The sequence below is a fragment of the Hyla sarda genome, chromosome 4 (assembly GCF_029499605.1).
Source record: "Hyla sarda isolate aHylSar1 chromosome 4, aHylSar1.hap1, whole genome shotgun sequence".
Taxonomy (NCBI): domain Eukaryota; kingdom Metazoa; phylum Chordata; class Amphibia; order Anura; family Hylidae; genus Hyla; species Hyla sarda.
Genome location: NC_079192.1, coordinates 132,813,248 through 132,838,620, shown reverse-complemented (window position 1 = coordinate 132,838,620; position 25,373 = coordinate 132,813,248). Strand labels below are relative to the sequence as shown.

The window sequence follows — 25,373 nt, the reverse complement described above, 5'->3', positions numbered from 1 at the left end:
CTCTCTGGGTGCACTAAAGAAGGAATGACATTGGACTTTTGGACAGCAAATTTTGCTGAAATTGTTTTTGGGAGGCATATCGCATTTAGGAAGCCTCCATGGTTCCAGAACAGCAAAAAACCCTACACACAGCACACTATTTGGGAAACTACACCCCTCAAAGAATGTAACAAGGGGACAGCGAGCCTTAACACCCTACAGGTGATTGACAAACTTTAGTTAAAGTGGGACGTGGAAATAAAAAAAAAAAAAATGCTAGTGTCACCCCAAACTTTTTATTTTCACAAGGGGTAATAGGAGGAAAAAGCCCTTCCAAAATTTGTAACCCCATTTCTTCTGAGTATATAAATACCCCATATGTGGACATAAAGTGCCCTGTGGGTGCACTACAGTGCTCAGGAGGGAAGGAGCAACTTTGGGATTTTGGAGAGAGAATTTTGCCGAAACGGCTATCAAAGGGGCATGTCGCATTCAGGAAGCTCCCATGGTGCCAGAACAGTGGACCACCCCACCCCACACATGTGACCCTATTTCGGAAACTACACCCCTCACGGAATGTAATAAGGAGTGCAGTGCACATTAACACCCCACTGGCGTTTCACAGATCTTTGGAACACTGGGCTGTGTAAATGAAAAATACAATTTTTCATTTTCACGGACCACTGTTCAAAAGATCTGTTAGACACATGTGGGGTGTAAATGCTCACTGCACCCATTATTACATTCTGTGAGGGGTGTAGTTTCAAAAACATTGTAGTGTGCCCGCAGAGCACTTTACAGCCACATATGGGGTATTGTCTTATCCAGAAACAATGGCGTTACAAATTTTGGGGGGCCTTTTCTCCTATTACCCCTTGTGAAAATGAAAAATTTGGGGGTAACAAGCATTTTAGTGGAAAAAAATTAAATTTTTCATTTTCACGTCCAACTTCAATGAAAATTCGTCAATCACCTGTGGGGTGTTAAGGCTCACTATACTCCTTGTTACGTTCCGTGAGGGGTGTAGTTTCCAACATGGTGCGACATCTGGGTGTTTATTTTTCCGTTTATGTCAGAACCGCTGCAAACATCAGCCACCCCTGTGCAAATCACCAATTTAGGCCTCAAATGTACATAGTGCGCTCTCATTCTTGAGCCCTGTTGTGCACCCGCAGAGCACTTTACGTTCACATATGGGGTATTCAGGAGAAATTGCGTTACAAATCTTGGGGGTCTATTTCTTCTTTTACCTCATATGAAAATAAAAAGTATCGAACAACACCAGCATGTTAGTGTAAAAATTTTTTTTTTTTTACACTAACATGCTGGTGTAGACCACAATTTCTCCTTTTCATAATGTGTAAAAGGAGAAAAAGCCCCTCAAAATTTGTAACAATTTCTCTCGAGTACGGAAATACCCCGAATGTGGCTCTTAACTGTTGCCTTGAAATTTGACAGTGCCCTGGAGTGACAGAGTGCCATGCGCATTTGTGGCCTAAATTAGGGATTTGCATAAAGGCAGACTGATGCTAGAATGGCATATGGCATTTGCCTCTGCCACAAAAAATACCCTGCGGCAGTGTTTATCAGTGTTTACAGGATGCCTCCAGCTGTTGCAAAACTCACAGCATGTCTGGACAATCAATGGCTGTCCGGCAATACTGGGAGTTGTTGTTTTGCAACAGCTAGAGGCTCTGTTTTGGAAAACGTGCTGTATGATAAGTTTTTCATTATTATTTGGGGGGGGGGGGGGGGGTAGGTATGCGAAAGGGTGTGTGTATATGTAGTGTTGTAGCTAAGCAACAGCTGAACAGCTGGAGGCACACTTTTGACTACACCTCCCAGCATGCCCTTTTGCATGCTGGGAGTTGTACTAATGCAGCAGCAGGAGGCAAACATGCCTCACCTCCTGCTGATTCCAGATCCCTCTGCCACTGCTCCGCCGCCGCTTGGAGGACCGTTGCAACACAGATGACACCACCTCCCCTATCAACCGCTGCCGCCACCCAGCAGCGTGCGCGATTGGTCGCGTGGTCTCGGCCGACTAATCATGCTGATTGTGAGGTGGCAGTGCCACCTCACTTCTGCTGGGCAAGGGTGATTGGTGCTGTCTCCGGAATCTCCGCAAATTGGCGGTCCAAATTGACCGTCGATCGCCGACATGGGGGGGGGGGATTTGTCTCAGGATCCGGGATCACCGCGCCGTAAATGTACATAAATGCCCTAATATGCACTCAGCAGCACCATACATTTACGGCGCAAATCCTTAAGGGGTTCTCTCCTGTCCTGATATTCTCCCGTTATTGCTGCTAAACGGACCATACTAACAAACAAATGCAAAAAGATACAAACTGATGCAAAGGGATTGCTATTTAAGTGGCATCTTTTGCATCAGTTTTTCATCCATTTGTATCTTTTATGGTCTGTTTTTATTTTTGTCTGGCTGCTTCCTGGTTGCTTTCACCTCTTCTGAGCATGCTCATAAGTAACAACGTATCAAAAAAGGGATGCAAACGGATGACATTAAAGGCTCATCTGTTTCCCAATGACTTCAATGTTAAAGAAGAAATGTGGCGCAAAACTTTTACATTTCCCTGTGCCTGGGCTGCAAAAACTAAAAAAACCTTACTTTAACTCACCTTCCTACGTTTCCCAGTTGCACCGGTATTGTCATCCCGTTCCTCCAGCGCTGCTCTGTCACCCTGCGATCAGTGTATTGCCAGCTGCAGCGATGTCCCCCCTTGGCTGGTGATAGGCTGAGCACACTGTCATGAAAGAAGCCAGCCTGAACTTAGAAGCACGGAGCCGAGCAGCGCCAGAAGAACGGGACGCCTATACCGGGGGCAACGGGGAAACGTAGAAAGGCGAGTTAAAGTTTTTTTTTAGTTTTTGCAGCCCAGGCACAGGGAAGCTTAAAACTTTCTTCTCCTTTAAATTTATTGCATCCGTTTCTCTTCTGCTTTTTTTTTTTTTTAATGGAAAAATACTGCATGCGCCTTTTTTTTTCCTGCGCCTTTTTTTTCCTGTCAAAGAAACAGAAAAGAAACTAAACAGGTGCAAATGGATGACAAAGTATTGTAAAAAAAAAAAAACAAATAAATCCCATTGACATCAAGGGATCCATTCACAATTGTTTACAATTATATACAATAGGCATGAATAAATATAAATGCCCATTCAGTTCATGTTTATTGTACAAACTCTACATTACATCAACCACTGAAGTTTATGGGGTCTTACTGTACCTCCATTTGCCTGTGATTTCATAGAGCACTGTATTCAGCAGAATACTTTTTATGGAATTTGGCAGAAACTATTTTAAATGTTCCTTGACATGTCAGATTATCGCTGTATTTCCGGAAATACAGTGCAAAAAGAAGCACAACATGTGGCACTGTGTAGTGTTTCATGGTATATATCAGTTTTATAGTGTTTTGCACTGGTACCTTAGGACTGGTTCTAAAGTAAGGAACTGAACGAAACACATATGTGCCGGTAGTTATTGGGAGAAAATAGGTTTCTCACAGTCTCCTTTGACTCACATGGTGGAAATTTCATGAGAACGATATGGAGACATTCACATGGGCAAAACACAAGGAAGGAGATTTATCAAAACCTGCGCCCTTGTTTAAAAGATAGCAGTGAACTGTCCCAGGAGATCTCTCCAAGGTGATCATGTACGTCTAAACCAAACCTATTCAGGTGCAATGTTATCAGACACATTCTGACCTGGGAAGAAACTGTAATGAACCATTTAAAGGTTCCGCATTAATATATTTCCAATTCTCTGGGGATTCATGGTAGGTCTTACTTACCCAGACCCAGTAATATTTCAGTGCAATGCCGCCAACTTTATGCTTTCATTGCTGAGGCTTCATTGTTTTGTATGACAATCAGCAGAACTTTCAGAAGTGTTAGGATTTCTCTGAGAGGATTCATGCATTTGGGACTGAGCCATCCTTTAGGTCATCCAAATTGTCTACACGAATTGATAACACAAAGCAGCAACTATTGAGTGATAATAACTGTTCAGTGAAGAAAAGGACTAGAATGTATCTGATACAGCCATGATTTCCTCTACACTAGAATCATACTATTACAGCAAGCCCAGAAGGGCACTCAAGATGGAAAGGTGACTGGGTGAACCTCTTGAACCAAAATGGAGAACGGATCTATAAAGATACATTCACATGTAAAAGGAAATCCAGACACAACTGGTCTCTATAGTTTGCTATGCAGAATTTTTTTTTCCATCCTAGGCTATATGCGCACACACATTTTTGGCAATCTTTTGAGACATAAATCTTGAAAAAATAGTCTGTTCTACAGCTCTAAAAAAGTAATAGTTATGGTTTTTTTTAACCATTAAATTCCAATAAATAAAATAGTAAAATGCGTAAGTTTACATTCAGTTTAATTTTACATCTGTAATTGTTATGGATGTAAAAGGAAGTACAAGTGGCTTCTTTTTGGCCATTTACATGCCAAAATGAGAACATTCGCCACAAAAGAGAGACAAAAAACTGTTTGCACTTATCCTGGTGCCACCCCTAATTTTGTGCTTCTAGGATTGCAGATATATTAGGGACATTACACTACAGTCCCTCCCAAAAATAAATATTGCCATACAGATGTATACAGGTGCAATAAATAATAGTACCACATACAGTATCTACCCAACTGTAATTACTGCTACAGATAGTACCAAAGAAAATAATTTGCACTAAGCAGATAGTACCCTGTTAAAATCAGTACGACCAACAATAGCCCTACCAAGCAGATTACAGGTCGCTTAGCTACTTTTCTACTCAGGCTCCATCGGCAATTGACCTGCCGACTGTGGCTGGTGGGTTGCAGACCCAAGCTATTTCCCTTCTTTATATGCCTGAAAGTGCTCTGTTTATATTCATAAACTTTAACACAGGAACTGAAGACACATGCAAGAGGAAACAAAGAGGCAAAGAGGGCAAAGTAAGAGAACACAGCACAGCTCTCCATCTCCACAAAAATTGCCAAGCACAGTTATAGCTACGAGAGAAAACTATATTTACAGAAACCATTGTTCTGGCTGCAGTACACCTTACACATTGACAGCTGCCTAAGGAGGGTCTATTCACACGGCGGAATGCCTTCTTGCGGAATTCTGCCTCAAATTAAAGCCCATAGACTTCTATCGGATTCCGCACTCCCATTCCAACTTCTGAAATTCCGCATGCAGAATTTCAGAAGTGTGAATGGGAGTGCAGAATCCGATAAAAGTCTATGGGCTTTAATTTGAGGTGGAATTCCGCAAGTGAAAATTATTCCGTGTGAATAGACCCTTACTTTTAAAATCAAGCTGCCTTAACCTCGAGTCATCTGGGCAGTACCCTGTGACTTCTGCCCGCCCCACAGACAGGAAGAGGTCTATCGATCAAGGTAGATGGGTAGATGAGGTGGGGAGAAGTGTTTAGAACAGAAATCATTCCAGGTAATAGATAAATCATACATTCACACTTTTCATCAAACATTTTTTATTTTATTTCTCTTTTCAATACAATATAAACTACATTATAGAACAATGAGGCAGAATATTCTAGTTTGTTTTTAAGGAACAGCCCTGTATACATTGAATTAGAAACTTTGAGGTCTGTGCAAGTAAAGACATTTTCAGCCATGGCTTATACACATTTTTATACTTCCATACGATTGGTAGACCAACCACAACAAAAACACCCTTTATTATAGAATAAAAGGGAAAAGTATACATCTTTTCAGACACGTGTTCCATACATATAAGGCATTAACATGGCAGTCCCATCATGCCAGCTACATAACTGGGATAAAGAGTCTCTGGAACACTGCTGAGAAATTTGAAGAGTTTGGGCCTAACTCTAGAAAAAGTACTTCAAAGTGTATCCATCAAGTGGAAGAGCATTTTTTTTGTCTTGTGCAAATTTAGGATTTGTTCTTGTCTGCCTGAGAAGAGGCCAATACAACTATTAAAGAAGACTTATTACCTGCATATAGTGGAAACATCCATTATATGGGAAGAACTAGACTAGCAAGTTTGGTAGAAATCATCTATATATGAAACGATATATATTCAGGAGTCTTTGTCATTTTAAAGGCTTTTACTATAAATTCCAGTTCTTCCCACACTATCGACGACGTTTCTGCTATATGTAATTGAAAGGTTCACATTATGAAAATAGATTACTAGAATTTTTTATCCTTTTAATAAAATATGTTCCTTACTATAACAATGTACGATAATGACATGATAAATGAACTCTATAAATAGCCATGACCAATATAAATTTTGATATAACTGTGTGTTTCTTGTCACTATTTTATATATAATATCTTCAATAGAGACCTCTCTCTATATATTTTTTATAGCCTATTAGAGTCATATACTTCCAGGAAGTGGTCTGTGGCAGTTTCAGTTTCGATAACCCTGTTAGTTCATTTGTTCTATTTTTATCCAAAACCTGACCACCAGTGAATAGGAGAGAGAGCTCTAACTCTACTATAGCCATCCTGTTATTAGAATTATTGCAACTACTGCAGTGCTGTCTGAACCTGCAACTCAGGTCCAGTATTCTTTATGTGCTTTTTCTTATTGCAATTCAGACATTTTCGTGAGTAGCAGAACTGGAGGACAAAAGAGGTGATATACCGGTGCTATTCCCTGTTTTCTAACCATTTTAACGCCAACCATTGTTTCTTGATCAAAGGACTATGGACTGTTACATTTGAACACCACATTTGGTATCTTATAGTTTATAGTTATGATGTATTTTTTCTTACCACTTTAGAGTGCTGCATTTTATAAGATGGATGGCTCTGGTTTGTAGAAACAGTAAAAAATGGCTTCTAAGGTTTAGGCCACTACTGGTTGCCAAGAGACTAAACTGATACCAGCACCCCAAACAAAACTGAAGTAACACAGCATCCTCCAGGCCTCAGTCTCCTGCTGTTGCTGAGTATAGATCTTGGGTGTATAAAAAAACACACAGAGACACACTAACTATCGATTTCTAGTTTAGAGAGTCCTTGACGGAATTCATGCAGATCATCAATCTTCCCATCTAGTATGTTCAAGAAGTGTTTCAGTTCCAGTTTCAAGTGGCCCTGTCTATGTTTACTTTCTTCAACTTCTTTTCTTAGTGTTCTCACTTTATCTTCTAGGTCTTGGTTTCTCTGCTCAGCATCCTGGGAAAAAAAAAAAAACAGATCACAGTCATGATAGAACTTCACATATTCAATGCACTTACCTTTTTTATAGCAACATTAAAACCAACCTAAGGGTGCATGCACACCACGTGTTCACTCTACGGGTGCCAGATCTGGCGGGGGGAGGGGAAAACCGTGCGCTCCTGTACCGATGCCCTAATCCATTGACTTTAATGAGCCGACCGGAGTAAAGTCAATGGATTAGGGCGTCGGTACGGGAGCGCTACGTTTTGAGGTCTGGTCAGAAAACCAGATACGGGTCAAAAATGAGCCGATCGGAGTAAAACGGTGACTCCGGTCGGCTCATTAAAGTCAATGGATTAGGGCGTCGGTCCGGCTGGGGTACGGGAGCGCACGGTTTTCCCCTCCCCCAGCCGGATCCGGTACCTGTAGAGTGAAAACGTGGTGTGCATGCACCCTTAAACATACATAACTCTGTGTTAAAGGCATGAGTATACCTACTAGGGTAATAGTCAAAGCAGTGGCTATGGGGCCTAATAACTAAGGGGAAATATCTATACCCAGACATACTCTGCAGATGATAACAACGAAGAACTGCGAAGCGGAAAATTGAATGGAGCCCCACTGCAAAACATGGTATAGATTCTTCCATGGTTACATGTTAGGCTCCTTGGCTGTGTTTGTTATCTTTGTACAGTGACTTTCTGGGGCACAATTTCCCAGTACATCCAGAGGTCCATTATCTTTATATAGTGGCATCCTGAGGTGCACTAACCCTGTACAATGAAATCCCAAGGTGCATCATGCCTGTACAGTGACATCCCAGGGCACCCGGTCCCTGTACAGTGACATCCCAGGGTGCATTATCTCTGTGCAATGACATTTCAGGGCATATGATCCCTCTACAGTTATTATCCTTGTACTGTGATGTCACATTATAAGAATAACACACTTTGATGTCACACGGTACATTTGTGGTAACCCGAAGCAGGGTCGCCTGTTGCTGGCATGAACACTGTTCAGGTAGCTGTTGCATCAAAGGTCCCCAGCTCAATCACAGAGGAACTCATCAACAGAGGAAAAGTTGACCAGATGCCCATAGCAACCAATCAGATTGCTTCTTTAATCCCTCCTTTTCAAAAATAAAAGAAGCAATCTGATTGGTTACTATGGGCAACTGGTCAGCTTTTCCTCTGCACCAGTCTTGATAAATCTCCTGCATGTCTTTAAACATGTTTCTATGCAAGTGTATTTTCCATGCTTTTATATGTATCCTGCATGCACCTAAAAATAGTGCAAGGGGTTAACTGTCTGTACCCAAAATTCTTATCTTTACTGTGTAAAGCTGGTACCATTTTCACCCTTCAGCCAATTAAGGGCTGTCCTGTCTTTAACTCAGTCCTCAGGGACAGGGGAGGGACCTAAAGCATGTTAGCCCGCTTTAGTCTAGTGAGTCTAGCTTTAGTCAAAGTAGGAGCAACAGCACCCAGAAGAAGCTCTCTCAGTGGGAGTCTGCACTCATTTACAATATTCCAGGTGTTGGCAACAAGCTGCAACCTTCTTGCGTGTCCCGCTACAGGGGTAATACCAACAAAAGTGGATGCTTTAGGAACAAGAACAAAGCTGACAGGCCCTCTAGCAAAGTAAGGACTAGGTTCAGATATCCTCTAGACCACCCTGTTCAAAGCGAAGGACTAATGTCTGGACTCTCCCTCCTGGATGTCATTAGGTCAGTGGTGTCTCAAAGTAACCCAAGGAAACATAGGTGAGGGAGGAAGACTTTTCAAAATTTACCATGGAACACCCCTGTAAAGACCCCAGAAGTATGCTCACTTGGATAACTACATAAATTCAGAAGTACAGCCAAGTAAAGTCAATATAAAGTCAAGTCTCAAGTTGTAGTCTAAAGTCTCTAAACTAATCCTACAAGTAATCTAATCCTGCAAGTAATCTCTAAAGTGTCTAATCTAATCCTGCAAGTGCAGTGTAGTAAAGGCCATAATAACTGCATGCCCATGAGCCCAGCACGTACCACTAGGGATAGAGAACCAGTCTATTCAGGAGGACTACAAGTTAAACAATTCCCAAGTGTATATACTCCACATTGTTTAAGGACTGCAATAGACATACTACCAGCTATTTCTGCCTAACATGTCTATCAAGAGTGATATCCCAAATCTGTAGCATTATAAGAAGCTTCTTTTATCTGGGAACTGTAACAGCAGTGAAGATCAAGTTTTTATTAATCAATTTTGGCTTTTGGGGTAGTACAGATAGATGCCTTATTTGAAGTAGTGGGAACTGTCAATTAACTACAGAGCTATTACACTTCAGCCACCATAATTACAACCCTCATCATCAGTCACACATACTAACTACCAACCTACTTCTGGTGTCATCTATAGAATCTATAGTGACATCACAGGGAGAATTTTCCCTTCTATAATGTGACATCAAATAGGACATTATACCTCTATTATTTCAAAACATTGTGCAATATACCTTTAGTGTGACATCATTGTTTACACTTTTTTGCTTTGCTGTCACTGTCATGCATTCCTCTGGGAAAATAGCACTGTCTATAGAGTATATATTTATGCATTATTGCTATCTCATGTCATTATGTACCTTATGCCTGTACTGCGATATTACTGTGTGCATTCTGACTATATTATGAGTTGGGCAAATTTACAGTAAATTGGCTCGCTGCGAACCTTGAAGCTCAGCCGTTGATTTCTTTAGTCTGCATAAATTTGTTCAGCTATCCAAGGGCTCTGGTTGCCTGGAAAAGTCCGGGATGACAGTCTTAGGTCTCCTAGGAATGTATCCACCTTTTTCAGGCAACCAAAGCACTTGGAAAGCTGAATTAATTTATGTAGACTAAAGAAATCAACGGCTGAGCTTCAAGGTTCGCTACGAGCCAATTTACTGTACAATATTCTTGTATTATGACATCACTGTGGGCATGATTCCTATGATGTAATTCACTGAGTTAATTATCCCTTTAATGTCCTGTGGCATAAAGATAACACAATAGTATACACAATTTTTACATAAGTATGCCGCGCAGTCTGCTGTAAAAACTACATCTGCTAAAATACATTACAACAGGGAAAACTGTGCAAAGAGATTGAATAAGCACCGAGCTGCAGGGAGAGGTGAGCTCATGTAACCAGTATGCACATATACTCTTGCTTGTTAGTTTTATCTATTTCTACTTTGTGAACATCCACCTGTCTACCTACAGTATTCTACACTAAATGAACATCAGCAGCTCAAAAACGGTTATACATGCCTTTTAATCAAAGGCCGACTATTCACTTACCGTATATACTAGAGTATAAGCCGAGTTTTTCAGCACGATTTTTCGTGCTGAAAACGCCCCCCCTTGGCTTATACTTGAGTGAACTCTCCACCTGTCAATCCCTTCTCAGTGGTCTTCAACCTGCGGACCTCCAGATGTTGCAAAACTACAACTCCCAGCATGCCCGGTCAGCCATCGGCTGTCCGGGCATGCTGGAAGTTGTAGTTTTGAAACATCTGGAAGTCCGCAGGTTGAAGTCCACTGCGGCCTTCGTCATCATCCAGACCTCCCCCTTTAGTTTTCTACTTACCTCCCCTTGGTGGGAAGGAAGGGTGAGCTGGTCCGGGGCATCAATGCTGCAGGGACCATCCGGTGGGGAGGGTTAGTCGTTCCGGGCTGTCCCTTTTCACCGGGAGGCCCTCTTCTCCGCTCCGGGCCCGGACCCGGACTAGTGATGTTGCCTTGATGAGGACGCACAGGGACCTCCGTGCGCAGCAGACGTACCTGAGCATGAATGTCCCTGTTCGACGTCGTCAAGGCAACATCACTAGTCTGGGGCCGGTCCCGGAGCGGAGAAGAGGGCATCCCGGTGAAAAGGGACAGCCCGGAACGACTAACCCTCCCCACCGGATGGTCCCTGCAGCATATATGCCCCGGACCAGCTCACCCTTCCTTCCCACCGAGGGGAGGTGAGTAGAAAACTAAAGGGGGGTCTCCGGGCATGCTGGAAGTTGTAGTTTTGCAACATCTAGAGGTCTGCAGGTTGAAGACCACTGCTAAGGGATTGACAGGCAGTGATGATGAAGCGGGGGGAGTGATGATGAAGCGGGGGGAGTGATGATGAAGCGGGGGGAGTGATGATGAAGCGGGGGGAGTGATGATGAAGCGGGGGGAGTGATGATGAAGCGGGGGGAGTGATGACGACGGGGGTGATGACGACATGGGGGGGATGATGTATTTCCCACCCTAGGCTTATAGTCGAGTCAATAACTTTTCCTGGGTTTTTGGGGTGAAATTAGGGGCCTCGGCTTATATTCGGGTCTGCTTATACTCGAATATATACGGTAGTATTCTATAAGAGGATAAGTCACCGGAATAAATGAACACCTGCTCTCATAATAATAAGCAAGCTATTCATTTTCCTCCACATATGGTGAAGATTCTAATTCAGGATCATTAAGGATCTAAACATGCACTGAAAATCATATCTCTAATAGTAAAACCACATAAACACATGCAACCTTCTTGACTATTGCTATGGAGCTTATGCATAAGATCAAGCCTTCCTGATGCTAAAGAACATCATTTCCTTTACTGACATTTTCTGTATTAGGAAACCCACTGAAATAAGAAATCCTTACATGCTGAGCCCTGGGCTTTTTGCGGTGCGTTGCTATGTCAGATTGTGTTTAAGCCAACAGTGTGGATGACACTTGGACAACAGCCAACTGAGACACAGAGCCTGTAATTTCAGAGACATGGCAATCCTCAAAAGAGCTACACCTGGGAACAGGTCCCCATAGAGAAGGTCTCTTGCCTCTGGCTTGTGATGCAGGGCCAATGTATTACAAGAAGAAGACATCTCTGTGCCATCACTGATAACTTTCAGGCGTAGGCAGAGCTCATTTGCTGCAATAATCCTTCATCACTCCAGCATTGGGATAATTACACCCAATAAATCCCATCTTAAATAACAAAGCAACAGAAATGGCAGCCGTTGGAAGGAAAATTAGAATGCATTTTAGCACAGAAGGGCATGGCTTTTTCTTTTTTCTTTTTAATAATGACAATAATTCAACTGTAACATGCCAGACTGTACACTGTGTTGAATGTCAACATGTTCAAAGGAAATAAATACATTTTCATAACATACTTAGAATGATTTAGACAACTGATAATCTTTAGGGAAGAAATTGCCAACACATAAGTACAAGGTAATGCTAAAATACTAGAATTTCACCTGCGGCATTCATTAGCATGATAATGATGGGGCGGGACAAGATATAATACACAGATAATAAAATGTACAAATATATATGAAAAAAGTGCTATACACAAACAATAAAACATATAAAAGGTGCTTTGCCCTCATGCGGAGTTGTGGCACAATATTTCATTTTACGGCAATTATAGCTTTTTCAGGACACGGCCCGTCAAGTGTTACTATACGCAGGAGAATAAACAGATTCATATGTCAGCAACATTTAGTACTGGTGACAATGTTTCTCTTTGGAGACTTCACAGTTGTAGACCTGATTCTATGGTACATAAGCATATTCTATGGTATATAAGCAACAGTTGTGGCTAAAATGTCTACACAGCTAGGAAGTGTCCAAGGACATTTAGCCTTCAGAGGTTACCATTTCCAATGTCAGTTCTATATCCTCTGTACCCATCTGATAATCCAACACCTGCTGGATCCCACTGATGCTGGATTTAATTATTTTGCTGTACGGGGTGATTCAAAAAAAGATGGTGCTAAAGTAATGGTAAATGGCCAGTGACTTTTGCATAGACTTGCAGGGCTGATTGGAAAATGATGAATTCCCTGGTAGACTGGTGTTCAGCAATGAGGCCTTTCACCTTTAGTGGGAATGTCAATCACCACAAAGTTAGACTTTGGGGGTCAGAGAAACCATGTGCCCTTATCAAGCCCATAAGGGACTCATCCAAGTAAATGTGTCCTGTGCGACGAGCAGGCGCAAAATCTTCCGTCCATTTCTTTTATACCTGAGATAGAGGAAGATCTGCCAAACGTAGTCTATCAGCAGGCACCTGAATAATACTGAACGTTGTATCGTCCACACCGCAAACAACTATTCTCCAATGTTGCGCTGGCCTCACCGATTGCCAGATCTAACACCCTGCAACTTTTTTCTGTGGGGGCTACATGAAGGACTCAGTATCTGAACACCCCCCCCCCCCTTCTCCCAGCCACTGGTTCTGAAAGAATCATTTAAACTGTGGAGTCCATATCAGAGGACATGTAAACACGCATCTGAACAGAACTGGAATACTGCCTAAACATCTGAAAATCACTTTGAACATTTGCAGTGTATAGATAAAACGTAGATAGATAATGTCCGTTTTTACATTAATAAATGTGTTCTCTCCATTATAAACACCAAGGCTATAATTCTGCACCTTCCTTTTTGAATCAACCTGTATATATAGCTGTGTAAGAAAAATATGTACCAGAAGTCACATTTCTACAGGCTAAACTGTGATATTAATTCACATGGTTGGGGTCCATAGTCATTAATGGGGTGAAGAATTTAACAAATCACCAGCAGAGCTGAGAGACATACGAATTACATCCTTTCAGAAATACAGACCTTTCATGCCCAAAGGGATGTCAGCTCACCCCTAGCAAAATATAATTATTCTTGTACAGCAACATGCGAGTCTATTACAGCAGTGTCTAGGGCACTAGAGTGCTCTTGTTAAAACCATCATGAATGTAATGGTCTAATTATGACATGACCTTCTGTTTTCTCTATGTGGCCACTTATAGCTGATTCACAGCCTGCCATTCTGCTCATTTCACCTTCAAGTTTGGGGAAAATTTGACAGTGTTTAGTTTAAAATCCACTTCAAGCCAAATTTAAACAAAAAAGACGACGTCTCCTTTCCAGGGAAACTATTTTTAAACACATGCGGATACATTTTTCTGAGGAAAAAGGTTATAAATGAATGCTGAGCGAGCTGATCGTGAGTGAAAAAAGGTGCAAAATTCTGCTATTATTTCAAAGTGGTATCCATAATGACCGCAATTTATAAATTCTAAATGAGCCTCAATATTACAGGAAAATTAGGCCCAAAACTTATTAACGTATTAATTGAAAGTCACCTTTTTATGCAGCTGTTAAATTATTGAGAAAGGTCATTAATGATTAAACGTGAGCAGACACGGCTTTATAGTCAAGGTGGCCCATATGAGCTTCTGAAATATCAGGGGAAATAAACAATAGAAAGTTCTTAAACCATAGGAACAGTTACTCAAGCAGAAAAAAAGGGAAGTTAGGTCCTATTCACACTGCATTTAGGCACTAAATTCAGCATCTACAGCAGGAAAGGCTCCGGTCAACATATTTACATGCTTAATCTATGCAAGATACATTTTTCCCTCCAAGGTTAGGTTTTGTTGTGCTCCGACCCATTCAGGGTCCATTTACCTTTTTTTTGTTGTTGCTCTGGATTGGTCGGAGCACACAACTGACTCTGCCAGGTCCAGATGGATTTTGAATGGGGTCTGCGTTTTCACCCCAGGGATAGTGAGGTTATGAAGTTATAAAGTCTCCTTAGACCTCCCGTAAGTAGTCTCCTGGGTGGGGAGCTTTACTTACTTGGTCCCGCCGCTCTGGTAGTAGTGACGCCCCATCGGCGTGATTGATGGCCTGCCTCATTGCTTTGCTGCCTAAGAAGATGAAGTAGAGCAGCGACGCATGCAGTCAATCACACCAAGGGGGCGTCACTATGGCCAGTGCAATGGGACCAAGTAAGTAAAAGCTTTTACTATATATAAAATGCGTTGCCTAGTGGGGCCTGTGTCTCTGAAGATTGTTCTGGTCTGAAACTTGGAATTGTGTTTTCAAGTGAATGGTGCTATAAAAAGTGTGCGTGTCTAAAGCTGGATATATACATTAGATTACAATAGTCTGAAACTGCTGATTTTGCCAGGGCTGAATGATGTGTGGTAAGTGGTGGCCTCCGAGCTCTCTCCTGACAGCTAATGTCAGACAAGAGAATAATTAGGTGGTTGTATTTCAACATGTTCAATCCTTCTGGGCCCAGAGACAAAGAGAAAAAAAATGTTGCACATTTACTGCAACATTGTAGCAATGGCCCCATCCATTCCCTATTCACTTTAATAGCCCCATTGTAGTCAACAAGTCACTAAAAGACATCCATTTTTACTGGGAGGCTAGACTTCCGGTTTCATAGAGGCTACAACCCCATCCCACCAACCCCCACCACCCCTCCTCCCACACCAGCTCGGGGACATTTGAAATTTACAGATGAAGCCTGCAGAGGGGAAAAATGGTGGTAAAATATACCAGTTATAAAATGGCCAAAAATAGTTCTGCTCCTCATGTACACACACAGGGCAGCCTATAATAAAAAGTTACCTGAACTGACAGATGACAGGTACGCTTTACATCCTGGGAGAATAGTCGTGTGTCTTACCTGAAGCTTTTCAGTCACCGCTTCACATTCCATCATCAACTGTGGGATCACTTCACTTTGTTTCCTGAGGTCTTCAAGTTCCTGGGATAAGACAAATGAAGACTAAGTTTGGGCACAATTAGGTGTATTACATAAGGATGTGACTATGACGTGATACACACAATAGCAGCCATCTACACTGACATTTGTTTTGTAGGTGGCTTTCCATTGATCAGGTCTAGTCTACTAAATTACACAGTGGACAGTGACTCTCTTACATTTTTCCCTCAAATTTAGCTTTTTGGGGTCACTACATGACATAGATCTCAACAAGGTCAGTTACAGAGGGCATCTTTTCTGAAGTGATAAAGATGTGGCATTACAACTACATAGTTATCTGAGATGGTATACATTACAGGGAAAGTTATGTAAACCATCTACGAACCCTACAGCAAAGGAGCCAGTGCATAGTCACCATGTAAAAGGCAGTAATAGTCTGGGTTGTTACAGAATAATGCATTTGTTATAAATTTGGTCTGGACGAGGAGGCTTCTCAAAGAGGTGGTCTTTTGGAGAGATCTAACCATAATTTACTGCATCTTTATGTATTCAATGGATTTTACACTGCACAGTCTGTGTAATGTGGGATACCGTATTTTTCGCCGTATAAGACACTTTTTCTTCCCCAAAACTGGGGGGGGGGGGGGGGGGGGAAGTTGGTGCGTCTTATACGGCAAATACACATTAAAACCCTGTCCTATCGTGGCGGTCCCTGCGGCCATCAACGGCCGGGACCCGCGGCTAAAATAGGACATCACCGATCGTGGTGATGCCCTGTATTAATCCTTCAGACTCAGCGATCAAAGTTGAGCGCCGCGTCTGAAGCGAAAGTGACACTAACCCGGTTGCTCAGTCGGGTTGTTCGGGACCGCCGCGGTGAAATCACGGCGTCCCGAACAGCTTACAGGACACCAGGAGGGACCTTACCTGCCTCCTCGGTGTCTGCTCTGTGCCGGGATCCCCTGCATGGCCGGCGCTCTCCTTCGTCATCATCGCGCATGCCGTCCCGTCATCCAATAGGAGCGGCGTGCGTAGCGACGTGATGGCGGCGACGGAGAGAGAGGATACCGGGCAGCAGAGACGTTTCAGAGCGACGGGGACACCCCGGGGACGCGCGGACAGCGATGGGCGACATCCAGGGCAGCGGTGACTAGCAGTGAGGGGTCCGGAGTGGCGGGGACATGTGAGTACTACCTCCTATACCAGTGGTCTTCAACCTGCGGACCTCCAGATGTTGCAAAACTACAACTCCCAGCACGTTGGCTGTCCGGGCATGCTGGGAGTTGTAGTTTTGCAACATCTGGAGGTCCGCAGGTTGAAGATCACTGTTCTAAACTTTACATTGTATTTGATTCAGAATCTTTATTTTCTGGATTTTTATCCTTTAACCCCTTAAGGACCGGGGTTTTTTCCGTTTTTGCACTGTTTTTTGCTCCTTGCCTTTAAAAAAATCATAACTCTCAATTTTGCACCTAAAAATCCATATGATGGCTTATTTTTTGCGCCACCAATTCTACTTTGTAATGACGTCAGTCATTTTGCCCAAAAATCTACAGTGAAACGGAAAAAAAAATCATTGTGCGACAAAATTGAAAAAAACTCCCGCAGTTTTGTAACTATTGGGGGCTTGCGTTTCTACGTAGACACCTTATCTTTATTCTGTAGGTCCATACGATTAAAAGGATACCCTACCTATATAGGTTTGATTTTGTCGTACTTCTGGAAAAAATCATAACTACATGCAGGAAAATTAATATGTTTAAAATTGTCATCTTCTGACCCCTATAACTTTTTTATTTTTCCGCGTATGGGGCGGTATGAGGGCTCATTTTTTGCGCCGTGATCTGAAGGTTTTAACGGTACCATTTTGGCATTGATAGGACTTATTGATATAAAAAGTGACAAAAAATGCACTATTTTGGACTTTGGAATGTTTTTGCGCACACGCCATTGACCGTGCGGTTTAATTAACAATATATTTTTGTAATTCGGACATTTCCACATGCGGTGATACCATATATGTTTATTTTTATTTACACTTTTTTTTATGGGAAAAGGGGGGTGATTCAAACTTTTAATAGGGGAGGGGTTAAATGATCTTTATTCACTTTTTTTTCACTTTTTTTTGCAGTGTTATAGCTCCCATAGGGACCTATAACACTGCACACACTGATCTTTATCATTGATCACTGGTTTCTCATAGGAAACCAGTGATCGATGATTCTGCCGCTTGACTGCTCATGCCTGGATCTCAGGCACTGAGCAGTCATTCGGCGATCGGACAGCTAGGAGGCAGGTAGGGACCCTCCGGCTGTCATGTAAGCTGTTCGGGATGCCGCGATTTCACCACGCTATCCCGAACAGCCCACTGAGCTAACTGGCAGTTTTTACTTTCACTTTTAGCCACGTGGCTCAGATTTGAGCGCGCGGCTAAAGGGTTAATAGCGCGCGGCACTGCGTTCAGTGCCGCGCACTATGACACCGGGCCCGCCGTGATATGATGCGGGGTCACCGTTGGACCCCGTGTGATATCACGGGAGCGGGACCAAGGACGTACTCATACGTCCTTGGTCCTTAAGGGGTTAAAATTGGGAGCGTCTTATATGACGAAAAATACAGTACTTCATTCAGGTAATGTGAATTACAAATAGGATTATAGCTTTTCCTTTAAAGATTTGAAGCTGGATTTATATTATCAGTAGAGGACTAAAAATAAACATTCCACAGTGAACTGTCCTTTCTATTTTCATTTAACCCAGTGCCAGATACTTAGAATGCACTGAGTGTATACTGAACCTTCAAGTGTCAACATGATCAATGTTAAAAGCAAATACTGCGTCTCTATAAGCACGTTCCAAATGGAGGCAAATCCAATGCAAGCATCCCTAGTAAATGACTGCACTAAGTGGTCACTGGACCGGTATCTAGACACCAGGATGAATTTCAACCCTTTTCACCACCTGAGGCCACCAGAGATGTATCTTGTATGTGTCAGATGTGTTTATTAACACCTTCACTACCGCAAACCACCAGGGATGTTACTATTCACCGGTTCACTACCATGAATCACCAGAATTGTTACCTTTAAACTATTTACTGTCCTAGATCAAAATCCCCGATTGACCAAGATGAAGAGATCAACTGAAATAAGTGTTTTAAAAGGGTTGAGAGAGCAGAAAAGGTATTACTTCTATTGCTCCCTGGTGCTTCCCTGCTGCCTTGGTGCGTTGGTCTCCGAAGTATACCTTCTGAGATGAGAGAGAGGGAGTGCCATATGGCGATCATCGCATGTGGAAGAAACCATGCCCGCATGCAATGTCTTCACAAAAGTATACCTCCTGAGAGGAGAGTAAGGACAATACTTTTTCTGCTCCCAAGACAACACCTTTACCTATTATATGTATATACACGAATAGTGGCTCACCTCTCAAAAAGTGCACTAACTGTGTAGGCTCTTCAATACACCAAAATAATATCTAATAGATAAAATGTCGTCCCTTTTAGATCACTTATTCAAGCCTTCATTGATTTAAATGTATTTTACTCCATATCACAACAAAAGCTTACAATATAAAACCAAAATATAAAATAGAGCGATAAATATATGCATAAAAATCACAGTGAAATAAAATTAATAGAGGCTAATATATGCGATCTAGAATGGCCAACATTTTATTGATAACCTTCTCCATTACACTACTTTCACACTTGTTGGAAATGCTGCGGATTTAGGTTCAGATTTGCTGCTGCGGATTGTGAAAAATGACATATACAAGTTTTCTAATGACCAGAAATAGTGTCAACCCTCATATTACCTGAAAGATACTATAAGCTACCTAGAAAACCCAAGTAAACACAAGGTAATAATCCATACACACAGTCATTTTAGTAGTTGCTTTCAAAGTGTGCAGATGGCATAGTGACTTTGTGGCAGCACACTGCGTGCCATAAGTGGGCTCTCTCTCTTAACTTGTGCTGGAGTCTATGTATATTATACACATAACACTTACCTAAAGCGGGACACAATGGATGTCTACTTTGGTAGAGCTAACCATGTGCACTCAGAAGAGTGGTTCTAAAAGTCAGACTGAAAAACCCAGAGCTGAGGTTGTTACTAGGTTGGAACCCAGGACACATTATAGCAGGAACAAGTTCTGAACAGTCCCACGCAATTGACTATTTGTTTGGTCTCCAAGCGTACTAAGCTATAAACAGGGCTGGACCACTGTACACGATCCTCTGAGATAAGCATGTTTGAAGAATGAGATAGACAAGTGCCTTATCTACAGTGACCAAAGGAAATCTATTGTGGACCAATTATGCCATGGAAATAGTGCCATGTCACTCACATAAATAACACTCTTCTCAGACACACAATTATTTTCATGCTGTTCTAGGCATTTTCAGATGTCATTAGGGACTTTAGGGAGCACAGTCATCGACAATGTCATTTTATGGAATCTCCAGTCAGTATAAAACATTAATAATTCATATATTGCAGAACACAGTGTAGAGCACATTGATAGAGGTCGGAATATATGGAAAAGAGCATACATAGCATCATGTATTGCAATGTGATGCATGTAAATCAATAAGCAAGAGGATGGTGATTGCTCTCATTGTATTGTGCAGCCTAGTCTTATCTTCTTACAGTTCCATTCACCAGTCAGAGCAGTGACTCCATACAGCCAATGATGAGGTGCAATAGTCATGTCGGCATTAAAGGGGTATTCCGGGCAAAAACATTTTATCCCCTATCCAAAGGATAGGGGATAAGATGTCTGATCGCGGAGGGCTTGCCACTGGAACCCCACGCGATCTCCCAGCAGCACCCGCATTCTATGCTGGAGCTCGGTCTCCAGTTTTGGAAACCTCTGGGTTTCCAGGACTGGGCACATGACGTCGCGCCACACCCCCTCCATTCATGTCTATGGGAGTCACTGTAACACAAAGGGACAGATTAACTATTGTAAATTCAAATCACTGGTGTCACATTTATTATGTGTTCTAAAAACTTTCAGGACACATCTGACCCTTGCTGAAAAGGAGACTTAGTTTTATGAAAAGAGGCATGACTAGCCCAAAACTTGTGCCAAAGTTGCGGGGAGACATTTTGATGCAACTTAAAGCGTACCTGTCATAGTGCAAAAAAAAAAAAAAAGTGATATGTTACTCAGGACCCAATCCTGATCATGTGTATATAATTTGTATGTGTCTCGGACCTATATATCCAGAGATATAAGCATTTATCTGCTGGTGAGTTACTTTTTCATTGTGCAGGCTGGAGGGGGCGTGTCAGTCTGTCTCCCTCACAGGAGCAAGCCTGTGCAGTCAGCCAATCAGTACCCTCTACTCTGTAACCCTTTCCTCTCTGGTTTTATGCTGTGTCATGTGTCAGAGGAAGATACTTGGAGCTTGCCTGCAGCAATAAGAAGACATTATGGTGAATTCATAACAGGATAAAATGTATAAATATAAGAATAGATCTTTATAAAATTAGTGCAAGGATTTTTTAGATAAAAGTACAGCATTTTTATGAATACATGTTCTATCTGTTTTATCTTCTCCTAGTAAAGCTGGATGCTAATCAGCATAGCTGTCACTATGTGTGTCATTCATCTTTCACAGACTCCTGAATGTCTGATCAACTTCTTTGTCATTCAGGAGTCCGAGAAAGCTTTGACTATTTCAGCATGCTGGGAGTTGTAGTTTAGTAACAACTGAAGCTGCAATGTTTGTAAATAACTGTGTTAGAGCAGTGTTGCCTCCAGCTGTTTTAAAACTACAGCTCCCAGCATGTTCACACATCCTTTATCTGTAGTTTTGCATACACAATAGAAATCTCCTATACTGGATACCGGTATGCTTTATGGCTGTAAAATCTAGACTAGTCTGTCTGGCTAAAAGACAGGCGACCCCTAGTTTGAGCTTGAATTTCAGGTGAAAATGTAAAAAAATTTTTAACAGGTGTATATTGTGAAATGTCATATTATAATGAGTCCTGCAATATATGAAAAGTTTTTAACAATGACAGTGCCTCTTTAAGCCAACTAATAACACACGTGCCACATTTATCAAACAGCCTGATCCACTTTATTAAATCTGTCTCATTTGTAGACTGTCCAGTCTAAGTTTGCATGAGCTGAGTATTAGTATTAGAATAGGTTAAAGGGGTACTCCGCTGGAAAGCATTTTTTTTTTTTTTTTTTTTTTTTTTTTAATCAACTGGTGCCAGAAAGTTAAACAGATTTGTAAATTACTTCTATTAAAAAATATTAATCCTTCTAGTACTTATCAGCTGCTATATGCTCCACAGGAAGTTCTTTTCTTTTTTCATTTATTTTCTGTCTGACCACAGTGCTCTCTGCTGACACCTCTGTTCATTTCAGGAACTGTCCAGAGCAGGAGAGGTTTGCTATGGGGTTTGCTTCTACTCTGGACAATCCCTAAAATGGACAGAGGTGTCAGCAGAGAGCACTGAGGTCAGACAGTAAAGAAATTCAAAAAAATAAGAACTTCCTGTGGAGCATGCAGCAGCTGATAAGTACTGGAAGGATTAACATAGAAGAAATTTACAAATCTGTTTAACTTTCTGTCATCAGTTGATTTAAAAAATTTTTTTTTCCAGTGGAGTACCCCTTTCATGTAGGAAAACGTGCACCATAGTATTTTCACAGTTACTAAACTTCATATAGATTATTTCTATTTATAAAGTGGTATTCAATAGCCAGCCCCTTCAGCAATAAGCTGGTTGCTGGGGCAGCTTTAATCTGAGTAGGTGTTATCCAGTTGGAGATGCTGAACCCTGCAATTGCTTTCCTAGAGCTCAAGGAGATTTCAAGGTCACACACATGACTTTATTACAGTCCAACTTACAGCTTCTTTGTCTTGAATGTCAGCTTCCAGCTCTTGCAGTCTTTTACTGAGCTCTTCATTCCTCTCTCGTTCCTTGTCTATTTCTTCACATTGTGTCTCCAGCTCTCCAATCTTGAAAACAAAACCCAGCGGATAGATTTGTTCAGAACAATGAAACACGGATGTCAGAGCGCACTTGAAAGACCTCTCACATTCTGTCTATACTATTACATACGAAAAGTCTCTGCACAGTTCACCTGGGCTCTGTAGTGCACGCCATAGCTCTAACCAATAGCTGCAAAACAGATGACTTTGGCCAGCAAAATATGTTTAACAGTCCAAATTCTTTATTCAATCCATTATAAAAGCCCTAAGCAACAGGGCAGCTACTTCCAAAAGAAAGAAAAAAAAAATACAAAAAAAGCACAGGAAAAAAAAAAGGGCCTAATGCGAAATGCAGCCCTTTAATATATATGTAATCTGAGATAATATGGAGATATTCTATACAGTCCTGTAAAAAAGTATTTGTCCTAATTTCTTAAATGTTACAGTTCATCAAAAATTTTAAATATTACACAAAGATAGCCCATGTAAGCACAAAATCCAGTTTTTAAGTGATCACTTCATTTATTATTGGGAAAAAGCTATCTGAACCTTTAAAGGGGTACCCCAGGGAACTAAACCCATAGCCCATTCTTTCCTTCTCACCAACCTATGTATTTGTCTAAATATCATTCATTAGCTATATAGAGCAGTTTCCCTCTTTCTGATATCACTTACATGCAGGGAGTGAGAGAAAGACGTCATTGTTAGTGTTGAGCGGCATAGGCCATATTCAAATTCGCGATATTTCGCGAATATATGGACGAATATTCGTCAAATATTCGTAATATTCGTGTTTTATTTTCCCATATGCGAAAATTAGCATATGCAAAAATTCGTACGCCAGTCTCACACAGTAGTATTAGAGCCTTCTTTACACCACACAAGCTGGAAGCAGAGAGGGATGATCACTGTGATGTGTACTGTGGAAAAAAAAAACGAATATTCGTGATTGCGACTATATAGTGCTATGTTCACAAATATGCGATATTCGCAAATAAAATTCGCATTGCGAATATTCGCGAGCAACACTTGTCATTATCAGATCCTGCTTGTCTTTCTGCAAGCCCCTCACTGAGACTAGCCCTCACCTCCAAAGAAGACAAACACCACGTGATTTCTGCCTGGTCTGGCTTCACAGCAACATCTCCCCCTCCCTGTGTGAGGATCTTGCCAGGAGAAAAACAGCTCAGCACATAATGCTGCTCTTTTCCTGCTGTAGATCCAATCACTGACTGCTGCCATTCAGAGTATAGCATGATTTTTTGCTGGGCGGAAGGATCGTTTGAAAGAAAAGACATGTACAGTGTTTTTACCACAACACAGCATACACACTGATAGCAAAAGCAATTGGCTGGCAGCCATTACATAGAGCTGCACTGACTGCTGGGAGTTGTAGTCTGGGCTGTAAGCAAGAAAAAAGAATATTTAGGAGACAACAGGGGCCACAGGAGATGGCAAAATCGCATGGATAACTACAGGGGACACAGAACAGGTATTGTGGTGGCTTTTGGGGCATTTTTATTTTTCTTAACTTCCCTGGAGCAAAACTTTATTTTTATTTATTTATTTATTTTTTTAAATCAACTGGTGCCAGAAAGTTTAACAGATTTGTCAATTACTTCTATTAAAAATCCTTAATCCTTCCTGTACTTATTAGCTGCTGAATACTACAGTGGAAATTCTTTTCCGTTTGAAACACAGAGCTGTCTGCTGACATCACAAGCACAGTGCTCTCTGCTGACATCTCTGTCCATTTTAGGAACTGTCCAGAGTAAAAGGAAATCCCCATAGCAAACATATGCTGTTCTGGACAGTTCTTAAGATGGACAGAGATGTCAGCAGAGAGCACTGTGGTCATGATGTCAGCAGACAGCTCTGTGTTTCAAAAAGAAAAGAATTTCCCCATAGCAAACCTCTTCTAAACTGGGCAGTACCCGAGACACGTCTCATCAGAGATCACTTAGACAGAAATGAACAACCTTAACTTCAAAAGCTCATAAGTACTGAAAGGATTTAAAAAAAAAAATTATAGAAGTAATTTACAAATCTGTTTAACTTTCTGGAGAAAGATGATATATATAAAAAAAAAGTTTTTTTCCTGGATAACCCCTTTAAATTGGTCATTTACAGTTTGCAGTGGGCTTAAAGGGGGAATGTCAGGGTGCATGGGCATTTCCTATGTGTCAAGACTTCACTAGGAATTAGGGAGCATTGAAGTCATGAGTACTGTAGAAACAGCAGCAATGGGGATTTGGCAGGTAAACATCACTGACCCTCACAATAGTCAGTGCACAGGGGTGTTGGGGTGCATTAGAAGAATTTCAGCTGCACACTGAAAACTTTTTTTTTAATTATTATGATAACACACACAGCCAGGCAATCGCTTTGAACCAATTAAAATATAAAAAATGGGCAACTCTTTGCTGGAAAATGCAGGATTAACAAGAGTAAAACAACTAGCGGGATAAAGTTATGCAAGTCATACAATTCCGAACTGATGTAGCTTCAAGTCACCACAAAATGTTAACACTTCAAATACCACCCGTCCTTGTGCCACACAATACACCCCTGCTAACCGGGCTCAGGCCTGCAATCCCATCAAACAAATGTGACATATCATTTTATTTGGTTTGGAGATAAAAATAGAATCGCCTATTTAGATTTTAAAGCAGTGAATAAACTGAACAGCGGATTAGAGAGGCAAGATGGTATATGAAATATTTAT

The 25,373-nt window shown here is 41.5% G+C and overlaps 1 protein-coding gene across 4 annotated transcripts in view; it reads right to left on the bottom strand.

Moving 5' to 3' along the window:
• Positions 1-5,478: 5,478 nt before the first annotated feature.
• HOMER2 (homer scaffold protein 2) overlaps positions 5,479-25,373 on the bottom strand; it is a 163,251-nt gene continuing 143,356 nt past the window's right edge. For all 4 annotated transcript variants that reach the window (XM_056572166.1, XM_056572168.1, XM_056572165.1 and 1 more), the window contains 3 exons: positions 22,565-22,675; positions 15,650-15,730; positions 5,479-7,176 (listed from right to left, as the gene is read on the bottom strand). In XM_056572166.1, the coding sequence (XP_056428141.1) occupies positions 6,988-7,176; positions 15,650-15,730; positions 22,565-22,675 (381 nt within the window). In that variant the 3' untranslated portion in view covers positions 5,479-6,987. The remainder of the gene's footprint in view (positions 7,177-15,649; positions 15,731-22,564; positions 22,676-25,373) is intronic.